General features: G+C 44.4%; 1 protein-coding gene and 1 pseudogene across 1 annotated transcript; both read left to right on the plus strand.

Annotated features, from left to right (window-relative positions):
* The first annotated feature begins 2,790 nt into the window (after positions 1-2,790).
* Positions 2,791-16,190, plus strand: LOC136489810 (protein neprosin-like). Its single transcript, XM_066486349.1, has 7 exons — positions 2,791-2,967; positions 13,507-13,593; positions 13,730-13,975; positions 14,085-14,252; positions 14,942-14,995; positions 15,114-15,260; positions 15,813-16,190. Exons 1-7 carry the CDS (start codon positions 2,791-2,793, stop codon positions 16,188-16,190), a joined length of 1,257 nt encoding a protein of 418 aa, XP_066342446.1.
* A 3,130-nt stretch (positions 16,191-19,320) lies between these two features.
* On the plus strand, positions 19,321-20,188 carry LOC136489811 (probable glutathione S-transferase GSTU6; annotated as a pseudogene).
* Positions 20,189-23,109: the final 2,921 nt, after the last annotated feature.

Genomic DNA, 23,109 nt, shown 5'->3' on the forward strand with positions numbered 1-23,109 from the left:
AATCATAGGACATTGTGGCTGCAGGAAAAGATGGAGATTCGCATGTGTTGCTGCCTGGATTGGCTCTCTTAACAAATTCGATGTCAATTAATTGTAGCGATCAACCGATCGGTATGGCTAATAACTAGTAAAAGTGATTTAATTAACTGCTAATTAACAATGCCATTTGTCAACTCTAGGAATCAATCAATTTGCTCGGTCGTTCACATGCTGCCTAAACCTAGCTTATTAGGTCGAGATGCTCAGCTGAACTAGCTGTCGTATTTTTCTGAATCGCAGTGAGCTGGGTTCTAGCTAGGACCAGGCTATGCGGGATGCTACAGGTTTATCGTTTTTATTAGGGTGATGCTAAGTTTAACCTCATCTTTTTAATCCTCAGTACAAAGGTTCCAGCCAACCATGAGCTGAATACTGCCTTCAATGAAGATTATCGTTGCAACCCAATTAACAAATGACCATGAGTACATGACTGAGACATAAACTTAGTGCATGGATGAGCTAGGACATACTAATCGTAAGCCGTCTAAATTAGCTAGGCCCCATTTGTGCCATTTGTGTGGTAAAAGTCTATTTTATCCTTGGTGTATGCGCGTCTAAGATGTGTAGTAAGTGGAGGCCATTTTGGTATTTTCTCAATCCATTAGCTACTTTTGTTCCTCTCAATCAGCTAACAATAAGCTAAAACAACTAGCTGTGTGGTTGGCAAACCATAAATCAATTTTTAACGGTGCTGCTAACAATTGGACTCATTGTATCCAATCAGCCTTTCGACCCCAATCATGTACCTGTACTACTTGATATACAATCAAAGACAACTGGCATAAATCATAAGACGGTGTCGAATGAAAGATTGAGAGGAGTCATCTGGTCACTGCCGGCATCGGCTCTCTTTACAAATTTAAGGTCAACTTTGCAACCAACTGATAGGTATGGCTAATTATAAGTAGCTTAATTAACTGCTTGCAGTAGTTTTTGTCAACTCTAGCTAGAAATCAATCATATGCTGTAGTGCGTGCTGCTACCAGGCTTAACGTTGTCATTAGGGTGATGCCAACCTCGGATCTATTTACTCTTCCGCAAAAGAAGTTCATCAGAAGGTGGGTGGAGGCCAAAGATAAATTGGGACATGAGGATACTTTGAAACCAAAAATATATTCAGACTGTGGGATATATTATCTCGAGGCTTCCAAATATTTCAGAAAAAATCATAAAGAAAATAAAATGGGATATAAGGAACTAAATAGAATGGAGCTCGTTAAAAAGTTTCTAGGAGCTTCCAACAAATTTAGTTCGCTCTAAGAACAAAATCAAAAAGAAGTTTAGAAAAGTACAAATTTTTTATAAATGTACACTAAGCTTGCAATTGCATTTTATAAGATTTCCACACTTATAAGAACCATATGCAAATGGAATGAATGCAATCAATCAATGTTATATAGTTATATACAGTGTTATATATATCTATAAAAGTTATGTTAAATTGAATTTAAAATTTTAGAATTGTTTTCTCCAATTAAATTACTCTCTCCGTCCTAAAATGAGTATCGTTCTTGCTTCCCAAGAAATAAAGCGCTTTTAACTTTTACTAAAAATATACAAAAATATTAAAATGTATAGTACATAATTAGTATCATTAGATAGATCATTGAATCTATTTTTATATTAAACTTAATTGGAGATATAAATGTTGCTAATATTTTCTATAAATCTAGTTAAACTTGAAAAAGTTTGACCGGAATAAATACCATAGCGACACTTATTTTGGGACAGAGCGAGTATATTGTAAATAATTCATTTTGAAAGTTTTTAAATATTTTAGAATTGTGGATTAGTGTGTTACCTACTTCCATGAGACAAGCAAGGTGAATAGAGAAAATTTTAGATCCACAAGCTTTTTGTGTAAGTTTATAACATTAGAAGTTTATACATGTATGTTTGTGTGCAATGTATTTCTAAAACTTTTGTTCCGAGGAAAAAAGGATAGTGAAAATATTGTGCTAAAAATGCCCTGGTGAGTAATTTCCATGATCGGAAGTTGGACAATAACAAATTTTATTGAAAAAAGTTATGCTGAGATAGTTGTCACAATAAACTTGTCTAACAAAATTATGCTAAGAAAATTACAACCTTTTTGCTTATGAGGCGCACCATATTTAAAGATTCATCAGACACAGTTATCTTCAACCAAAAATAGCTTTACAAGATATAGATTTTGTTATAGAAAAGTGAACCACTGGATTTGTATTCAATTGTAATGCCTTATGGTTATGATTTTGTTGATACAAACATTTAGCTCCCTTTGGAACGTAGGAATTTCACAGGAGTTGTACATGAATTTCACAGAAATCAGTTTATTTCACAGGAAAAACATAGGAAACAGGAAAGTTTACGTCATTCTAAAGGGGCCTTAGCATAAGAGAAATTATGTGCATGATTTCAAAAATGACAAGTTTTAGAAACTGTTTTATCCAAAAAGGAAAAGTGACTGACTGGTCTGAAATTGACCTCTGATTACTGTCCTAGCGTGCGTGTTAAAAAAATAGTCTGACATGTGAAGTGTGTAAAATATACTCTTATACCCCAAAGATAGATTCCGATGCACCTTGAAGAACTTTCACATGTGAAGTGTATAAAAAAAAATACTCTAACAACCCCAAATACGCCAAAGCCAGGCTTTTGGAGACGTCTCCATGTGCTCTCAACCTTTTTAAAACGCTGGGACCCTCGCTCAGCCTCCTCCTCAACTCTCATATCCCGTCTGCCTCCGTGCATATGCACTGTACGGGCTCAATGGCAGCGACGCGAGCGTACTTGGTAGCGCTCGTGGTGGCTCTCGCGTTTCTCTTCTTGGAGGATGCGGCGGCGGCGGCGGTGGTGGCAGAGACTTCCGGGACGTCGGTGCAGCGGCGGCAGCAGGTGCATAGTCTCCTTCGGCGGCTCAACAAGCCTCATCTCGCAAGCTTTGAGGTACATATATATGTTGACACAATTGCTTGGCTCCTCTAGTCTCCTTGTCAAAGATTTTGGTTTATGATTTTGTTTGTGTCGGGGCGAAATCACGTCGATTGTATATATGATCGGTGATCTACTTCTCTGATGCATTAGAGACAGAGATAGAATCGTAAAAATATAATAAGGTCTGTTTAGTAGAGCTTTAGGTCTAGCATTTAGAGCTCTAGGTGTGGCTTCTCTGGTAAAGCAGCTTTTTTTACTCTAGTTTTAGTTAGAAAAATATTTGGTCAAACAACTCTTATGGTTGTTGAAAATGGTGAAACATCAACTCTTCAATTTCTGTTTTCTTTTTCTTTATTTTTTCTTCCGAATTTCTCTACTCTGTCTACCCTATCCATGCTGGCCTCCTCCGCCCCGCCTTGCACCAGCCTGGAGGGGCCTCCCATGCCAGCCACTCCGTTCCTCCCTGTGCCGGCTTCTGTGCCCCTCCCTGCGCCGGCCCGGAGGCCCCTCCCCACATTCCACAACTGCAGACGCCCTCTTTGCCGAGTGCTGGGGGCACTCGGCAAAGCCAGGCAAGCACTCGGCAAAGGCCTCTCGGCAAAGACTTTGTCGGCAAAAATTTCTTTGCCGAGTGCCAAAAATCGACACTCGGCAAAGTCTTTGCCGAGTGCCAAGCCCGCACTCGGCAAAAAAATAACTGCCGTCAACATTTAACGCCGGCTTTGCCGAGTGCCTAGGGACTGGCACTCGGCAAAATTTGAATGTTTGCCGAGAGCCAGGGCTGAGCACTCGGCAAAGAAACAATTTTTTTTTTAAAAAATCTTTTTAAAAATAGTCTTTGCCGAGTGGTACCATCTGGCACTCGACAAAATTGACCTCTTTGCCGAGTGCCAGACTGTGGCACTCGGCAAAATGTACCTCTTTGCCGAGTGCCAGGCTGTGGCACTCGGCAAAATGTACCTCTTTGCCGAGTGCCAGGCTGTGGCACTCGGCAAAACTGGGGAAGTGGCTGTTTTTACGGCATTTTTTCCCAGCTTTACCGAGTGCCACACCCCTGGCACTCGGCAAAGACTTTTTTGCCGAGTGTTGGCACTCGGCAAAGCTAGGAAATTTGCAATTTTTTTTTGTTTGTTGCTTTCCTTCGAAAGCAAACACGCAAAACTCATATATAATACATGAGACAGCACACAGGCATTTAGCATCACACAAAACGCATACATAATCCATAATACATCACAAGCACATTCAACATCCATCACAAGCACATCCTCCTGCATAATCCATCACACGCACATCCAATGTGCAAATCCATGACAACATCTAAGAAGTCTTCATCCAACACAAGTCCTAAATCAAGAAAAGTCAATGAAACATGAAGGGGCACCACCTACTGCCACTGATCCCAATGGGAGCCTGAGGGGCCACCTCCGTGCGGTGGTGGACCTGTCCAGCCGGGGTGTGTGTGCTGAGGCGAAGGAGTCGGGTTCGAACCCGACGACTGTTGCACAAAGGAGAATTGAATTCATTAGTATCTACACAAGCTAAAGGACTTGATCAACCATATATATATACTCACCGGAGTGCCTAGAGCCGGAGGAGTAGGAGGCACAACTGGAGCGAGCAGCGACTGGGGCACCACCACACCCGGGAGAGTGGTGCCGAGGCTCGACATGAATGAGAACATGTCCTACATCCTCTGCGCCTCGGCCGCCCTCTGGGCCCTCAGGACCTCCCACTCGGCCCTCTCGGCCTCCCTCTGGGCCCTCTCCCTCTCCCTCTCGACCCTCTCGGCCTCCCTCTCGGCCTCCATCCTCTCCACAGTGGCCTGCAATATTCAATCACCAACGTTTAAACAATGCAAATGCAAGGTACATGTGTAAAAGTAATGAACGGCAAATAAAATAGAACTAACCTGGAGTGCCGCCATCTGCTGCAGTGTGCTCGCCTGCCGAGGTCGAATGGGGACGGAGGAGCTTGTGCTCTGTGCTCGGATCTGGGCGAGGTTGGGCACAGAGGTCGAGTCGACCATGTTGGAGGCCATCCAGTACCGGCCGTGCTGCTTCCCTCCTCCGAGCCTCATCACGAGGTTGGTATCAAGGGGCTGGGTGGCGGGGTCGAAGTCCTCCCCATACCGCTCGTGGGCCGCCGAGGCGTAGTCGGTGAGCTTGCTGTGGACGCTCGTGTTGCTGTACGCCTCGGGCCCGTCCTCCGGGTTGTAGACGGTGTCCGGGGCTGTCGCCTTGCCCTTGTGTGCCATGGCGTACGCCATGAACTCGTTGCATTCCTGGCCATCATGCGACTGGGACTGCGAGGAAAACACAAAGACGATTAGAAGTAATGAGAATTGAGCGTTAGAACAAATAAATAAATAAGTGTGTAGCGTGTACCCAGGCCTGGGCGTACGAACTGAGGGGCCGGTTGCCTTGGTGGTGCGCCGGCCCACCCATCTGCAGGCGGCACTCCTGACGGAGGGCGTGCCTCTCCCTCCACTCATCGGAGACCCACTTGTCCACGATGGCCGCCCAACAGTCTCTGTGCCTGGCGCACCAAGAAGGACACATCTGCATGCCATCAAGTATTGTATTAGAAATGTTAGAATATAAAATGAAGGCTACCTATTCTTCATGGAATGAGTCAGTAACAATGTTTTATAACTTACTGCGAGGTACTGCTCCCTGGTGAGTGTCATGGTCCTAGCCTCGCTCTTCCCCAGGTACCGACCAAGGACGTCGCACGAGTGGTTGATGTGGCACTGCAGCCTCGCCTCGTAGTACAGGTCCATGACTCGGCCCCTGCATGCCCTGTCCTGCACCTTCGTCACCCAGGCGGGGTCATGCCCCTCCTCCAACGTGAAGAAGTCCTGCATACAGACATCATGTGTCCTTTCATTATTTCAAGAACGTCTAATGATTCCATAGTATTGAGCAATGTAGTGTGATGTAGACTCACCCAGAACTCACGCCTGATCCGCTCCTGTACGGTGCCGTACACGGCGTCCACGGTGGAGTTGAAGTGGTCCCACGTCCAGGGAGGCGACTCAACCTGGGCGTGGGTGACCAAACCAGGGTAGTGCAGGCGGATCAGGCCACCGAGGATCCCATTGCACTGCCGATGATCGCCCCCGGACACAAGTTCCCAGTTCCTATAGGAGTCAGTAAGAAGAATTGTTAGTCCGCAGTTCGGTTTTCAGCATATGAACAAGAAGAGATGCAAAATGAATGGATACTTACTTGTCGCCCTTGGGACGAATCACCGGCCTCCTCTGAAATGGGATCGGCCGCGTCGGGAGCTGCGAGGACCCGCGCAAGTACGGTGCCGATGAGGTGCTCGAAGTGGAACCCCCCGCCACCCCCCCAGAGGAAGTGTCACCCCCCGCCACCCCCTAGAGGAAGTGTCACCCCCTCCTGTCTGGGGGGCCAGCTGCTGGTCCTCGTCGTCAGTGGTCGTCGTCCGGTCCTCCTCGGGCGGGGGACGGCAGACGACTGCACCGCCCTCCTCGGACGGCCGCGGGGGCGGCGGGCTAGACGGCTCCTCGCCGACGCCTCCGCCTCCGCCTCCGCCTCCGCATCCTGAGTCGTCCTCGCGTAGAGCGAGTTGCAGGTCCAGGTCCGCCTTCTGCCCGGCATTTTGTCGAGTGCCTGCAAATACAAAGAGTAAACCAGTTTTGACAATATAGACAAATATAGAGATGCAAAATGAACGAAACATAACTAGAAAATAATAATAATATAGTATTACATGAATTAGAAATAATCTTCAGGATTGGCAGCGGCCGGATCATAAGTGTCGTCATCACTAACAATATTGTCTAACATTTCTGCCTCATCTCCATCGTTGTCATCAATGGCAACGCCAAACCGTAATCGCTCAAGCAGTGCTAAGTCTTTGGCATTTTGCACCTCTTCTCCATCGTCCTCATCTCCATCGTCCTCATCAATGTCATTGTCTACTTCCATGCCCATCTGTGAAAACATGTCTATGTGAAACATGCCATCTAGCCCCTCGGGTTGATAGAACTCTCATGTATATGTGTTTGGGTCAAAGTTGTAATCCTCATCGTTTGGGACATGCACTTTGCCATGCGGTGATACCAACTGCGCAAGGTACCAACCCTCAAGAGTGGGATCTTTTTGGCACGCCCATGGAAGATAATAAACTTGCGTGGCCTATTGAGCCACAATATAGACATCGTCTCCTTGATAGAGGGAATCTTGTCGAATTTCAACTTGTCCAATCTCAGGGGCTCTTCTCGTGACATTGGGATCGAACCAATGGCATTTGAATACGACTGGCTTATGACCTCCGCGAAGCTCAAAGTTGAGCTCGTATATTTCTTCGACTATGCCGTAGTAGTCGCGGTCATCGGTGCCGGGCGTACGAACTCCAGTATTCGTGGTTTTTCGATTGGGCCGACTGAGCTCGTGGCTTCTTGTGTGGAAGCGATAGCCATTCACATCATATACGGTGAATGACTTGACCCTATAGGGGAAGCCTTTGACAACCTGTTTCAACTCTTCATCCATTTCCACATCCGTGCGTGCCTGTAAGGTGAGGGCGGATGGATCATTACTCGCTCGTAGGAGCAAAGTGGGATGTCACAGATGGAACGATGTAAATTGGATGGTACCTTCTTTTCGAACCATGAAATGAAATCGGGCACACCACCTTTGAGAAGACTATCTTGTTCTTGAGGGGAAGGATCCCTATTTCCTGTCCAGTATGTATTCAGAAATTCCCTGAAAAAGCAAGAGACAAGGGGGTTGGATAGATAGACGATAGTGATGGCGTATGTAACAAGCTCATTGAGAACTTACTGCACATAAGGGTTCACTTCGTCAAGGTTCAACAACACATACAACATGATAGTGCGCCACTCATCATTCCGCAAGGTCTTGGTGCTCGAAGCGCTTGCCCTGCCAAGTTGACCTTTGAAAAGGCTGAGATTTGATGACCTCTCATCGGTGTTGTAACGAGGGATTGGATTGTGCACGCTGGGAAGGCTATCCTTATAGTATGATGTTGTGAAGTTTGACACCTCCTCAAGAATGAATGCCTCTGCCATGGATGCCTCAATTCTGGCTTTATTTCTACACTTTTTCCAAAGAACCTTTAGACATCTCTCGATTGGATAGCACCAACGGGCTTGCACGGGCCCCCCCATTCGTGCCTCGTGAGGTAGGTGCAAAATCAGATGCTGCATTGAGAGAAAGAAGCCAGGTGGGAAGATCTTCTCCATCTTACAGAGCAACACAGGTGCCACTTTCTCTAAGTCATCAATCACAGCCCGAGATAGCTCTTTGGCACAAAGCTGGCGGAAGAAATAGCTCAACTCTGCCAGGACACACCACACATGCTCGGGGACGAAACCTCTGGTCATCGCTGGAAGGAGCCGCTCAATCCATATGTGGAAGTCATGACTCTTCATCCCTAACACTCGGCAAGTGGACACATTCACTCCCCTCAGATTCGCCGCATACCCATCAGGGAACATTAACGACTGAACCCACTAACATACTTCCCTCCTTTGGTCCTTCTTCAAAACGAAATCGACCAAAGTCCTTTTCCATTTCTTGCCAGGCGCGGGAGTCTTCATCACTTGCTTTGGTCTATCGCATAGTGCTGCCAGGTCCACTCTTGCCTTAACATTGTCCTTAGACTTTTCTGTGTCCATGAGTGTTCCCCAAAGCGCCTCGGCGATATTCTTCTCTGTGTGCATTAAATCAATGTTGTGTGGAAGAAGAAGATCGTTGAAATAGGGAAGCCTAGTCAAGCCCGATTTATGAGTCCACATGTGGTACTGACCATATCCATCAAAACGACCTTTCTCTTTATCAACTTTGAGAGCCTCTATCTCAGCGCGGATCTCAGCAACGGTCATCATCTGAGGTGCAGGATCGGTGACTTCAACACCTTTCGTGAAGTTCTTGATGTCTCGTCTAAATGGATGGTCAAGGGGGAGGAACTGACGATGTTGGTCGAACGAAGAAAACTTGCCACCACTCTTCAGCCAAGTGAACCTCACACCTGCCTTGCATATTGGGCATGGGAACTTCCCGTGAACACACCACCCACAGAATAGGCCATACGCCAGGAAGTCATGCAGGGAGTAGTGGTACCACACATGCATTGTGAAGTTTCTCTTTGTAGCTCGGTCGTATGTCAGTACCCCCTTTTCCCAAGCATCGATCAAATCATCAAACACAGGCTCCATGAACACACCCATATTGTTCCCCGGATGTCCAGGAATTATCAGCGACAAAAATACGTTCTTGGGTTGAAAGATGACACCGGGGGGGAGATTCAGGGGTATCACGAACATGGGCCAACAAGTGTATGGGGCCGCGGACAATCCATACGGGTTGAACCCATCTGTTGCCAACGCTACACATACATTGCGAGCCTCCTCAGCTTTAACACGATGTATGCCATCGAAATGGGTCCAGGCATCGCCATCCGATGGGTGTACCATCTTGTCCGGATTGTACCTTTTGCCATTTTTGTGCCATGTCATCTGTTTCGCAGACTCCTCTGTCATGTACAGCCGTTGGATCCTCGGTATGAAAGGAAGGTACCATAGGACCTTCGTAGGGATACTCAGCTGTTCCTTCTTGCCATCACTAGTGTCGACCTCCAGGTACCTAGAGGATTTGCACTTTGGACAGTGCGTTGCTCCCTCGTGATCTTTCCTAAAAAGGACGCATCCATTCGGACAAGCATGGATATGCTCATACGGCATCTTAAGTGCACGAAGAAGTTTCTGTGACTCGTACAAGTTCTTCGGTAGGATGTGATCCTCCGGAAGCAGGGATCCAAAAACTGCCAACATACCATTGAAGTTGTCCCGACTCATGCTAAACTACGACTTCAACCCCATGATGCGTCCAATTGCATCCAGCTGCGATACCGTTGTCTTTTCATGCAAGGGCTTCTGCGCTGAAGACAGCATATCATAGAACGTCTTTGCGCTTTCCTCTGGCTTCTCCTCCAATCCTTCACCAAACCGTGCCTGCTGAATGTCATCCATCCAGTCTGCTACCCCGCCATCTCCATCATAATCCTCGAGACGCTGTCTCACCACCTCCTCTCTAATACGATCGGCTTCACCATGGTGGATCCAGCGGGTATAGTTTGTCATGAATCCATACTTGATAAGATCTTCCCCCACGAGCCTCTTAATTTTTCTTTTCTTGTTCCCACATCTGCTGCACGGACACGGCATCCGGGCTGACCCTTTAGCAGCCTCACCAAATGCATGCTCCAGGAAAGCATTGGTCTTGGTCATCCATTCTGGGGTCATACTTGCGTGGCCCGTGTACATCCACTCATGGTTATCCATCCTCTGGCACATGCATATGTAAGCGAGTAATAAAAACTGCAGGTAAATCCACAAGGCGTTCCTACTATACATCTAATAGGTAAAGGATAGGTCCTAATCCCACCCGAGGATGCGTAGATGAGGTTGGTTTCCATGGTCCGCTCCTATCCAAGATAGAATTTCGGCAGCACCTCCCCGCTGTTCTCCCGATACACGTCCTGGCAGGGAGATTGTGTATCAGGAGAACAACGAGGAGGTGGTGTCGAAACTCTATCTCGGATAGGAGCGGGCCACGGAAACCAACCCATCTACGCTTTCGCGGGCTGTCCAAAAAACGTGGACAATCTAAAACAGGTACAGAATTTGGTATGCAAAGATCTGCATACCAATGACCGTATCTCTTTCGGACGGGAGACGCCTAACTAGGGTTACACGAGATGCAAGTATGCAAGATGGGTTATACCTAGGGTGTCGGTGAGGTCAGGCTAGTGGGGTGGTGGCGAGTCGCTGCAGTGGCGAGGCGACGCGGTGCAGGCAGAACCGCAACGCCAACGCAGACGATCGGGGTCACCGAGTGCCTCCCAACAGTCCTCGTCCTGCAAAGAAAAGGCAAATGGTTAGACTCCATTGAAAATTTCGGCAGCACCTCCCCTGCACGGAGAGGTTCCCAAAACCTACAGAAAACATTGGCACGAAGGCCAACAACCACATGTATACCAAACATAGGCACGAAGGCCATCAACCACATACATACAACAATAACTACTACTAACACTAAAACTATGAACAACAACTACAACTACTACTGTCACTACGACTTACTAACTAATACTAACACTACTAATTAACTACTACTACTAACACTACTACTTACTAACTAATACTAACATTAGGGCATACCTTGCCAGCGAGAATGCGAAGACCGAGGCCCGGCGACGACAACGGGGACGACCACTACGGCGTGAGGGTCGACGAACCGAGGCGGCCCCTTTCTTCTCCTCTTCTCCCCTTCTCCTTCTCTCCTCCCTTCTCTTTCTTCTTCTTCCTCCTCCCCTTCTTCTCCTTCCTGCTTTCCTTCCTCCTCTTCCTCCTACCTCCTCCTCCTTCCTACAGCGGGCGCGCGGGCGCACGGGCGCGGCGGGCGCACGGGCGTGGGGCCGGCGGCGCGGAGCCAGCGGCGGGCGTTGGGCCGAGGCGCGCGAGCGCGCGGGCCGGGGAGCCGGCGGCTCCGGCGGCGGCGGCGGCGCAGCGGCTACGGCGCAGCGGCGGGGCGGCTACGCGCGCGTGTGTGTGCGTGTCTGGTGTGTGCGTGGTGTGTGTTGTGTCCGGTTTTTTTTTATATTTCAAACCTCTTTGCCGAGTGCCAGATCCGGGGCACTCGGCAAAGAAACTATTTTGCCGAGTGCCCCCCGATCTGGCACTCGGCGAAATAAAAAATTAAAAAAAATCCTGTCCTGGCTTTGCCGAGTGCCTAGGGCTAGCACTCGGCAAAATATTCACTTTGCCGAGTGCCAAACCTTGGCACTCGGCAAAATAATTTTTTTTTTGTTTTTTGCCACCAACTTTTTTTCTTAGATTTGTATTTGTACCATGAACAACATGTTCAAATTTGGCACAATTTCATTGCTGTTTGCTATATTTCTTCACTTTATTTCGTTTTCTTGCAATTTTCTGAAAAATGTAGGTTTGAACTGTAGGTGCATCGAATAATAGTTTTGATCCAATCCAAAAATGTTATTCTTGTTTGTTAGTGTCACTTTATGCTAAATCAAGGAACTGTCTCCGAATTTCGATCAACGTGCTCACGGGGCAACGTCGCGAACTTGCGTGCGAGTGGTTATTTAATTCTATAAAATTCAAACGAATCCCGAAAATCATGAAACTTGGCGAGATGTCGTGATATCACATGCATATGCGGTGGTAAAAATTTGAAAACGTTTGGAGGGCGTCATCACGTATGGTGTTCACAAACCAGTTTGTGAACACCATACGTGATGACGCCCTCCAAACGTTTTCAAATTTTTACCACCGCATATGCATGTGATATCACGACATCTCGCCAAGTTTCATGATTTTCGGGATTCGTTTGAATTTTATAGAATTAAATAACCACTCGCACGCAAGTTCGCGACGTTGCCCCGTGAGCACGTTGATCGAAATTCGGAGACAGTTCCTTGATTTAGCATAAAGTGACACTAACAAACAAGAATAACATTTTTGGATTGGATCAAAACTATTATTCGATGCACCTACAGTTCAAACCTATATTTTCCAGAAAATTGCAAGAAAACGAAATAAAGTGAAGAAATATAGCAAACAGCAATGAAATTGTGCCAAATTTGAACATGTTGTTCATGGTACAAATACAAATCTAAGAAAAAAAATTGGTGGCAAAAAACAAAAAAAAATTTATTTTGCCGAGTGCTAAAGTTTGGCACTCGGCAAAGTGAATATTTTGCCGAGTGCTAGCCCTAGGCACTCGGCAAAGCCAATATTTTGCCGAGTGCCAAACAGAAGGCACTCGGCAAAGAGGCCGGCGTCGGGCACCGTTATCCCGGGCGCCTCTTTGCCGAGTGCCCAACTTTGCCGAGTGTCTAGCACTGGGCAAAGTTTGGCTTTGCCGAGTGCCGTATTTTGCCGAGTGCCAGACACTCGGCAAAGACCTATTTGCCGAGTGCCAAGTTTCGCCGAGTGCGGCACTCGGCAAAGGTGGCCTTTGCCGAGTGCCCGATATTTGGCATTCGGCAAAGATTCCAGCACTGGGCAAAGTCCCGGTTTCCTGTAGTGTTCCCAGGGTAAATCGGACAACGGCCACGTGCTGGGCCCATGGAACCACATCCAACTCCAATCACCATGATTCACGAAGCTTTCTTAATGTAACCATTTTAGCTTTGAGTGTTTGGTTGGAGAGCTGATTGGAGTTGTTGGAGAAGCTCCAGCAAATCAAACGGAGCCTAAGTTTAGACCTAATATATTTTACTCTAAGTAGGATGAGTCTTACTACAACATGTACAAATTGTTCTAACTACGTAATCAACATAGCCCATAGCCTAAGTGCTTGACCTCCTCAGGCAGCTTAACAAGGCTCCTCTTGCAAGCGTTGAGGTACATATAGAGGGGACCATTATATATAGAGGGGAGAAGGCCAACCGCTTCTGTCATTTGCTATTTTACATACAATCTTCTCTGTTTTAATTTCTACCTGGTTGCGACCACTGATTTTGAGAAATTAACAGAGCCCAGATGGAGATATCATAGACTGTGTAGACATCTACAAACAACCTGCATTTGATGATCCTCTCCTCGAGAACCATACTATCCAGGTTCCTCTCTCTGCAGGAGCATTTCCCTTTTTCGTTTCAATGTTCGGTGCAGCCCAGTTGCAGTGCCTCCCGCCAACACATACATATGTGCATGTATCATGACATCACTCAACGGTGCTCCTTTGTCACCTTTCAGATGCGGCCTTCTGACCACCCTAAAGGCTTGCATGATGACTCCAAAGTTTCGGCCCGTCCAATCACCCAAACATGGCATCAGAATGGCAAGTGCCCTGAGAACACCATACCAATTCGAAGGATCAGGGAGGAGGATGTCCTGAGGGCCAGTTCCATTGGGAGATATGGCAAGAAGATGCCCAGGAGCATCCCAAAACTCATTTCTGTCGATGACCCTGTCAAGCCGGGTGTGACGAGTGGCCACAAGGTACAAAATGTCATTCATGAATCACCTTCACATCAGTACTAATCATTTATTGTTATTAGTGTTTATGAAATTTCTCATTTAATTTGACTCTTGCTCTCTCATTGAGAAGTATGCCATAGCTGCAGCACCGGAGGATAAGTACTATGGAACCAAAACCAACTTCAATTTGTGGCAACCAACAATTTCGAAGAACAAGGACTTCAGTTTGGCCCAACTCTGGATTAGTAAGGGGTCCTATAGCAACAACGACCTCAATACCATTGAAGTAGGATGGCAGGTAAGACCTCAAGGAGAAACATTATTAAACCCATCTTCATATAAAAGGTTCTATTAAAAGCTGTCTTTCATCCTCCATGATTATGTGCTTTTGAAAGAGCTAGAGCTTGAGTAATCAAGAGTAGGTATTGATTCATGCAACCCTTTTTCTTTCATGAGTTGTGCTAACAGCATGAACTTTTTTAGAAGATCGTGTCCTTATACGTGTCTAGGCTGTCCTCACAAATGTGTTACAAAAATAGATCAATCCTAAAAGTTCCAAAAGAAACAGCAAAACACATCCAATTATCGATTCGGTAAACACAATTATTATCAGAAACAATAGCAAATGGATCTAATTTGCACAACCGCCCATAGTACCTTTTTGTTGTGGTGACACTTTATCTAGATAGTCTCACGCAGATAAAGGGAAAAAAACTGTCTACAGGACTTAGATAATATAATGATGAGTATTGTTGTTGTTCGCTTCACCAAAGGACAACCGTACCTCAAAATCTCTCGTGCCTCACTTCCACCTATAATAAATAAATCTTAGGTTGCAAAGCTTAGATAGCTAAGATCACAGTACAATATGATCCTAATGCCTATGGACTACTTTTGAACAACATCGTGGTTGCTCTAAGGAGCATCCTACTATACTTGCTCTCTTTCATTGTGGCTAATGGTCATGTGCTCTCTACGAAATCGCAGGTTTATCCGGAGCTCTATAGGGATAGCAATACTAGAATATTCATCTACTGGACTGTAAGAAAAACACAATATCCCTGTTTTGTCTTTAATTAGTACTAATAGAGGTCCTTTTTATTAAGCTAGGGAATGGCATAAAGAGATACTAATTTTCTGTAGTTATGGAATATTGTAGCGTGATGGATACCAAACAACAGGATGTTACAACCTAAACTGCCCAGGGTTCATCCAGACAAACAATCAGTTTGCAATCGGTGGCAGCATCTCCCCTGTCTCCAGTTATGGTGGCTCACAATTTGACATCGATATTTTAATCTGGAAGGTAAAATACAAAAACCTTTCACATTACAAACATTCAAAATCAAAATTGTGAATGGGCACAGAGAATCTATGCCAGCAGCTTCGTGTCCTTCCTTAATCTGCCTTCGGACTAAAGCCCAGGCTATCAATGGTCGCTCTAGCTTATTAGGATCGTTGTGTTACCTGTGCCTGTTTCATATTTGTTCGCAAATAGTACAACACTATTGAGTTAGCCTTTTGAGCAAGGGCTCTTCTAACATACTCCTTATTTTTAGCCTTAGGAGATTAAATTATAGTTTACATTGACTCTGTAAGTTAATTTTTTTAACTTTGAAAAAGTTTAAAATCACTGGCAACTAGAAAATCATATTAATTTCATTATATTATACATGAAATATGTTTTAATAGAGCATTTATTTGAAGTTATGGATGTTTGTGCTTCCACTCCCATCGAAGAGCGATATACTCTGACTTTTGTGCATGCATGATTTTAGCACTCAAAGGACTTATAAATATATTGCCTTATCATAAACCTAGCTATTTTCTGAATTTTCCCGTAAATTGTGGGTTGCAGGACCCCAAGGGGGGCAATTGGTGGTTGCAAGTGGGAAGCTATGTTGTGGGCTATTGGCCATCATCCATATTCTCCTACTTGGCAGACAGTGCCTCCTCTGTCATGTGGGGCGGCGAGGTGTACTCACCTAACCCTGTCCAAACTTCCACGCAGATGGGTAGTGGACACTTCCCTGAGGAAGGCTTCGGCAAGGCCAGTTATATTAGGAACATCCAAGTGGTGGGTTCGTCCAACATTCTCAAATCACCAGACAATGTGGACTTGCTAAGTTCACAGCAAGGATGCTATAATGTACAGAATGGTACTAATAGGAACTGGGGCACTTACATCTACTATGGAGGACCCGGAAAGAACCCTAACTGCGTTGGTAAAAATTGAATTATTTTTTTAGAGCCCAAACATCTCCTTGAAGAGTAAATAGTAAATACATACATGTGACTTTATTCATTTGTAGAGCATACAAATACACAAAGAAAATCTTGGTAGCAAACCATTTTTTGTTTCACCATTGGACAAATTGATTTATTTATTTTTTTGGAAAAGGCCATTTGACAATTTTTCTTGCCAGCTGGAGCGTGCTGTTTCATTCACTGATTTAACATATTCTTTCTTCTGTAGGACAATATCTCTTTCAAACTAGAACGTTTGTCCTTTCTTTATGGAATAATCTTTATTTCAAACTAGATTATTTTCCCCTACCCCATCAAACAATTCGTCTTCCTGTTCCTAGTTTGAAACAAAAGATATATAATATATTCAATGAAAAACAAAAGGTAAATGTTCCACCCAAAGAAAGAAAATGTTGGGTCTCACTCTCATTTGAGAAAATTTCCTATTTGACACCAGAAAAAGTACAGCTTCCTTATTTGACACTCAAACTCAAAATTATTTCCTATTTGTCCCCGTCTCAAGTTTTTCTTTCTTATTTGACACTTCTGTCACTTCTGTGAGGAAACACAATTAAATCTCCTAGTGGGACAACGGGAAAAGACTGAAATACCCTTTGAGCAAAGGGAAGGGGCAGCCGGCGCGGGCTGAGGGGCTCTAGACGCCGGGCGCGACCAGGGCCTACGCACCCAGGTCCGGCGCAGCCAGGGCTGCTGTGAAGCCTCTGTTAGCTTGTGTGTGCTACTATAGAAAGTAAGCGAGCCAGTTACTTGAAGATGTGTGTCCATACATGTGTTATTTTGTTGTACGTGGTTGCAGCTCCCTGATGCTTTGATCACACGAAGAAGAAGAGAAAAGTTAGCGTGTGTATATTTATACATGAGCTAGTGGAGACGCGCGTGCAGGCTCGCGTGTCGTCGTCAAGAATGAGAAAAGATATGAAGAAGCTAGCTATCTGCGAGGCCCAGCAAGGCCTGCTTGATGACAGATGACATGAAAAGGCGAATTGGGCCGGTTTCGTTGCATTTGGGCCTTTTAGTGATAGCATCGATTTAGGCATCCGGCCCGCATCCAGTTTGCTTACCTGAGAGCCTTAGTTGCTTGGCCTGATCAATCACTTTTGAGCGGTGATGACAACGAAGAGCTAGCTGAGCATGTTTTTCTTCATCTCTGAATCTGCAGCAAGTTCCGAAGCTTATTCAGTCGGTCACCACGATCGGTCATGTTCAGTCTCAAACTCAACTTGAACCACGAACGCCACTGGACAATGGTTTTCTCTGTACCGCAGTTTTTTCAGTAATGCTCAAGAGCGTCCGTCCGCACGGCGTTTTTTTTTGGGGCCTGCGCGCTGCTGGCCCAACATGTCTACTTTCTCTGTGTCTCCTCGTCTGTCTCAAAAATATCTATCGCTCCCGTGCTCGCCAATCGCATGTTGTTGCGCCGTGCGCTCGCTGCTGCTGTCTTCCCCGCTGCGCACCACATCCCGTGCTGCACGGCTCCCAACTCTAGTGCCACGCTCCATCCCGCACTGTGCCCCCTTCGTCACCGCGCCACGCTCCATCCCCCACCGCGCCGTTCTAGCTCGCTGCGAGCCACGCCTCCGTTGCTACGTGCCTTGCTCCATCCCCGCGCACGGCGAGGTGCTGCTGGTGCAGCCGACACAGCTGTTCCCCACGAGAAAGTTGTGGCTGCTGTCGATGTCGTGGCCACCGCAAAGCGCGACCTCAGCAAGGAGATATTGCGATAAAAACGCATGTTGCACTAGTGCAGCGACGATTTCTCTTGGTGGTGGTCATTTTTTCTGGTGGCGGTTCGTAATGTGTAGGCGTCACTAGAAATAAAACTTGTTGGTCTAGATCATGAACCATCAGTGTAAATTCGTTTTTACTGGTTGTTTTGTTAATTTACCGACACTAAAAATACATGATTTCTACTAGCAGTAGCCTTAAGAAAGCAGCCGGTAAAAATATATTTATAGTGGCAGTTTTCATAACTTAGCGTCACTGTAAATAATTTGAAATAGACGAATATTAAAAGTTAAGTATTAAAATTTAAATATTTCAAACGACCTCGGATAGAGAAATGATCAAAATAAAAGTTGTAGATCTCGTATATAACTTTGTTGTTTACAACCTTTTCATTTGAAATCATTTGATGTTTCGAAATGCTGTTTGAAATTTAATTTTTAAATGGTTGAAGAACTCTGATCTATCTTTTTAATCTCCGGCTAAAACTTGTAACTAGTCTTTGTCTCTCGTATTAACTTCAAATTACTTGATTTTTTTCCTAATTTTTTGTAAAATCATGCTCTATTAATTTATTGTGTTCTTACATCTAATATTTCGGTCATCTTTTTTTTTAACATTTCAAAATTTGAGTTTCAAAAATGATAACTTCAAATAGCATTTTGAAACATCAAATGATTTCAGCTGAAGAAGTCATTAACATAAATGTTGTAGAACTCATCAAGATCTACAACTTTTATTTTGGTCATTTCTTTATCTGATAATGTGATAGTATATATTGTTCACAAATTCATAAATCACTCGCATAGTTTACGAAACTATACAAGTGATATGTCATTTGTGAACAATGTTTACTACCACTTTGTCGGATAGAGAAATGACCAAAATAAAACTTGTAAATCTTGATGAGTTCTACAACTTTGTTATTGATGACTTTTGCAGCTCAAATTATTTGCTGTTAACAAATCTTATTTGAAATTGTCATTTTTGAAATTTAAAATTTGAATTGTTCAAACCAAGTCACATGAAAAGATGACCAAACTGAAAGTTGTAGAACTTTGTAGTTGACAACTTTTAAATTTCTCAAATTTGAAATTTGAAGTTTTTGAACGACTTCGGATGGAGAAACAATCAAAATAAAAGTTGTAGAACTCAAAAAGTTATGCAACTTTGTAGTTGACAAATTTTTTATTTAAAGTCATCTTATCAAGGAAAACTACGTTTGAATTTCTAAAATTTCAAATTTGAATTTTTCAAATGACCTCGGATGGAGAAACCACCAAAATGAAAGTCGTAGATCTCGAAAAATTATGCAACTTTGTAGTTAACAACTTTTTAATTTGAAATCATCTAGTTGAGGATAATTACGTCTAAATTTATCATACGTTTACACCGAGGAGAACCTCTCTGACAAGAGCGAGCTTCTCCTCAAGTCCAACCCCGTGCACAAGAAGGTGCCCGTGCTCATCCACGACGGCAAGCCTGTCTGCGAGTCTCAGATCATCGTGCAGTACATCGACGAGGCTTTCCCAAACGTCGTCGGCGCGCCCATCCTTCCGTCTGACCCTTACGACCGTGCGGTTGCTCGCTTCTGGGCCTCCTACGTCGACGACATGGTACTTGCTAGCAGTCATGGACTCATGGCACGCTCTCCAAACCACCAATTGCTTGCCTCACTCTCATACGACACCGACACCCTGTTCGCTTGTTGGTTTCAACCAGCCTTATTCAACTAGCCAACAATGTTTTCTTCTCACAAAAAACCAGCACCAGCCAGCCCAAACCAGCACCAGCACCGACCAGCGAACACGCTCAGAGGACGTGGGTACCCATTTTCAGAGGACGGCACCGATTCTTTCTGCATGGCAGTTGTACCGCACGTGGGTACCCATTTTCAGAGGACGGCCGAGGAGAGGGTGCAGGCGGCGACGCAAGTCGTGGCGGTTCTCCAGACGCTGGAACAGGCGTTCAAGAAGTGCTCCAAGGGGAAGCCGTTCTTCGGAGGGGACAGCTTGGGGCTCGTGGACGTCGTGCTCGGCGGCCACCTTGGATGGCTGTACGCCACCGAGGCCATCGGCGGGGTGAAGGTCGTCGACGCCACCAAGACGCCGCTGCTGGTTCTGCGCGCTGGACGCTGTGAAGGGGCTGATTCCGGACGTGGACAGGCTTGTGGAGTATAACAAGACCAGGCGGGCCGGCCTTGGGCTGCCGCTGCTCCTGCCGTACGTGGAGCTGCAGCAGTAACAAGAATCATAAGCTAGCAAGCATATTAGAACGGGTTTCTTTGCCGTTCTGGTGTTAAAATTTCAATAAAGTGCTGGGACAGTGCTACATATACACTCCATTCATTTGTTTTAATGAACCAAGCAACTAAGGAGAAGACCTGCCGATTGTAAGTGAGAAGCTATGTTGTGGGCTACTAACCATCATCCATATTCTCCTACTCGGCAGACGGTGCCTCCTCTATCATGTGGGGAGGCGAGGTGTACTCACCTAATACCATCTCCAAACTTCACACAGATGGGTAGTGGACACTTCCTAGAGGAAGGTTTCAGCAAGGCCAGTTATATCAGAAACATCCAAGTGGTAGCTTCGTCCAACAATCTCAAATCACCAGGCAGCACTGGTGCAGCAAGGCTTTTTTGCTCTTGGTTGGGAAACCCCTTTAGTCCCGGTTTCCCAACCGGGAGCACCAATCCGGGACTAAAGGTACCCTCCTTTAGTCCCGGCTTGACGCCCGGGACTAAAGGGGGACCTTCAGTCCCGGTTGGAAACACCAACCGGGAGTAAAGGGGGCCTCCAGGCCTGGCCAGGGACCGCCACGGGGCAGGATATTGAGTCCCGGTTAGTGTTACCAACAGGGATTAAATGTTCCTCTTTTTTTTTCCTTTTTCTGGTTTCTATTTTTGGTTTATTTTTTCATTTAATGATTAGTTTTGATATTAAAATGCATTTTCGAATACGCTGCTAATAGTAATATATATGTGTACTTCGCACGCGTAAGTTTTCGTTCGAACTTTGTACATAAATAACAAAGGAATATACACATACATGCATATATATGATGATCATATATATACACACGTTATTTTATGTACATATAATATGTGCATATATATATATTATAAAGGTTTGATATATAAATTGTTTATGTCCTTAGCAATTCACTCCTCCAGATTTGGCATCCATGTTTCGTTCGGGTCATTGTAGAACTCACCGTTGGGGTTGATGACCTGGTCATTTAGAAATCCTGCTATAGTCTCTCGAATTGCTTTAAGTTGGTCAAGTCATATGACTCTTTCCCTCAACCATTTAGTCTTCCATAAAAGTTAAAAAAAAGTATTAATATATATATATATATATATATATATATATATATATATGTGTATATGTATGTGTATTGCTCATGTAATTACTTATACAAATGAGAACAATAAAGAAATTGTTGTAAATATACGATCGAAATAATATAAAGGAAAAAGTATTTATATACGTACTTTGAGTTGCTCTTCAGGAGTTCTCTTTGAGTACGCCATAATGAACTCGCAAACATAGTATCCGCAGTAGTTGTTACCCTGCTCCTGCCTTAGAACCCACTTTTACGACAAAAAAATCAATTAGGGTGAATTGAAATCATCATATGGTGTTAATTGAATATAAATGTGTAGTTATAGTACTTACTTTGTGTGCGATTACACCCAGTGACGCTTTGCAATGTTTCATTTTTTGTTTCTCAATGAACCTTTTCCAAATCCTGCCCCCAATAAAATAAAAAAATAATTTAACCTTTAATAATTGTTGAGAGATCGGCACCATTATATATATATGTTATCATAGAGAAACTAAATTAATTACCCTTTTATAATATCTATCGTGTCTTGATACTCCGTTTGCGGTTTTCTCAACGAGTCTAAGATTTTCAATCTACTGTTGGCCATATCGATAACCATCAATATCCAGTGATTGCTGCATAAACATATATATATATATATATATATATATATATATATATATATATATATATATATATATATATATATATATATATATATGTATATGTGTGTGTGAGAGAGAGAGAGAGGTAACTAGCTAGTAAGGAAATATTGATGTCCCATATATATGATCGACATTAATTACTTATAATAGCACTCACTTGAAGTTGTAGGGGAAGAATATCTCCTTCTTGCCGCGTTGGTTCACTAAGAAATTCATGAGATTTCTCTCAGGTTGAGGCTTATAATCCTTCGAGGGGTTAGGGTGTTTGTATACGACATACGGATCAACGAACACAACATCATTATTCTTTCTCTTTCTAAGTTCTGTCATCTCATATCTGCATACATGAAAATTGTGAATATATATATTGTCAATATATAATAAAGAAATTGTGAATATAGTAGAAAATAATCACACTTACAGACAATAGCAGCTAATGAGACTTTTGTCGAGAGAGTCCAGGTGGCATAGTTGGTGTAATTCTGGAAGCTCGACATAGATAATGTCATTGCCATGGAAGTAATGGTGGTTTCTAATTCTGACACAAAGATAGATTTGTCCCACATTAGACGTCGACATGTACCACCCGTTTAGCAGGTACATTTGCGTACCCAGTTCACCTAATTTCTCTGGGTTGTATAGACTCTGGCCTGGTACAAATTTCTTGTAAGGATCCACTTCCGGAGCAGATGGTCCTTCAGCGAGCACTTCGGCAAGGTTCAAACCAGTGTCCTCATAAAACCGAAGAAACGACTCATAGCCGCCTACCTCCTCCACTAAGTTTAAGTTTGAACCATATTCGTTAGGAACGACAAAGGGGGATTGATTGTTGCGATTGTTGTCCGAGTTGTGCAACACCTTTCCCTACTCTCTTCTTTTTTTGCGCCGCCTCATATGACTTGGTGAGAGAGCGGTCATAGTCCAATATCTGTTGTTTCGCAGCGCTCTTAAGAGAATCCCGTTTTTTTTGTTCCAACTTCTTTCTTAGCTGATCTGGAGGTAGGAAGACGTATGATGGCTCCGGGTTCTCCCTTGCTCGTCGTGCCTATTTTGCACCTTCAAAGAAATCTATCACTTCTTTTTGTACTGCATCCTTTAATTCCTGTTCACTTTTCTCATAAGATAGTTTTTGGGGAATAACTGGATGAGTATTTGCTTTCTACTTCTTT

This window comes from Miscanthus floridulus, chromosome 10 (genome assembly GCF_019320115.1).
Source record: "Miscanthus floridulus cultivar M001 chromosome 10, ASM1932011v1, whole genome shotgun sequence".
In the NCBI taxonomy this organism is placed as follows: domain Eukaryota; kingdom Viridiplantae; phylum Streptophyta; class Magnoliopsida; order Poales; family Poaceae; genus Miscanthus; species Miscanthus floridulus.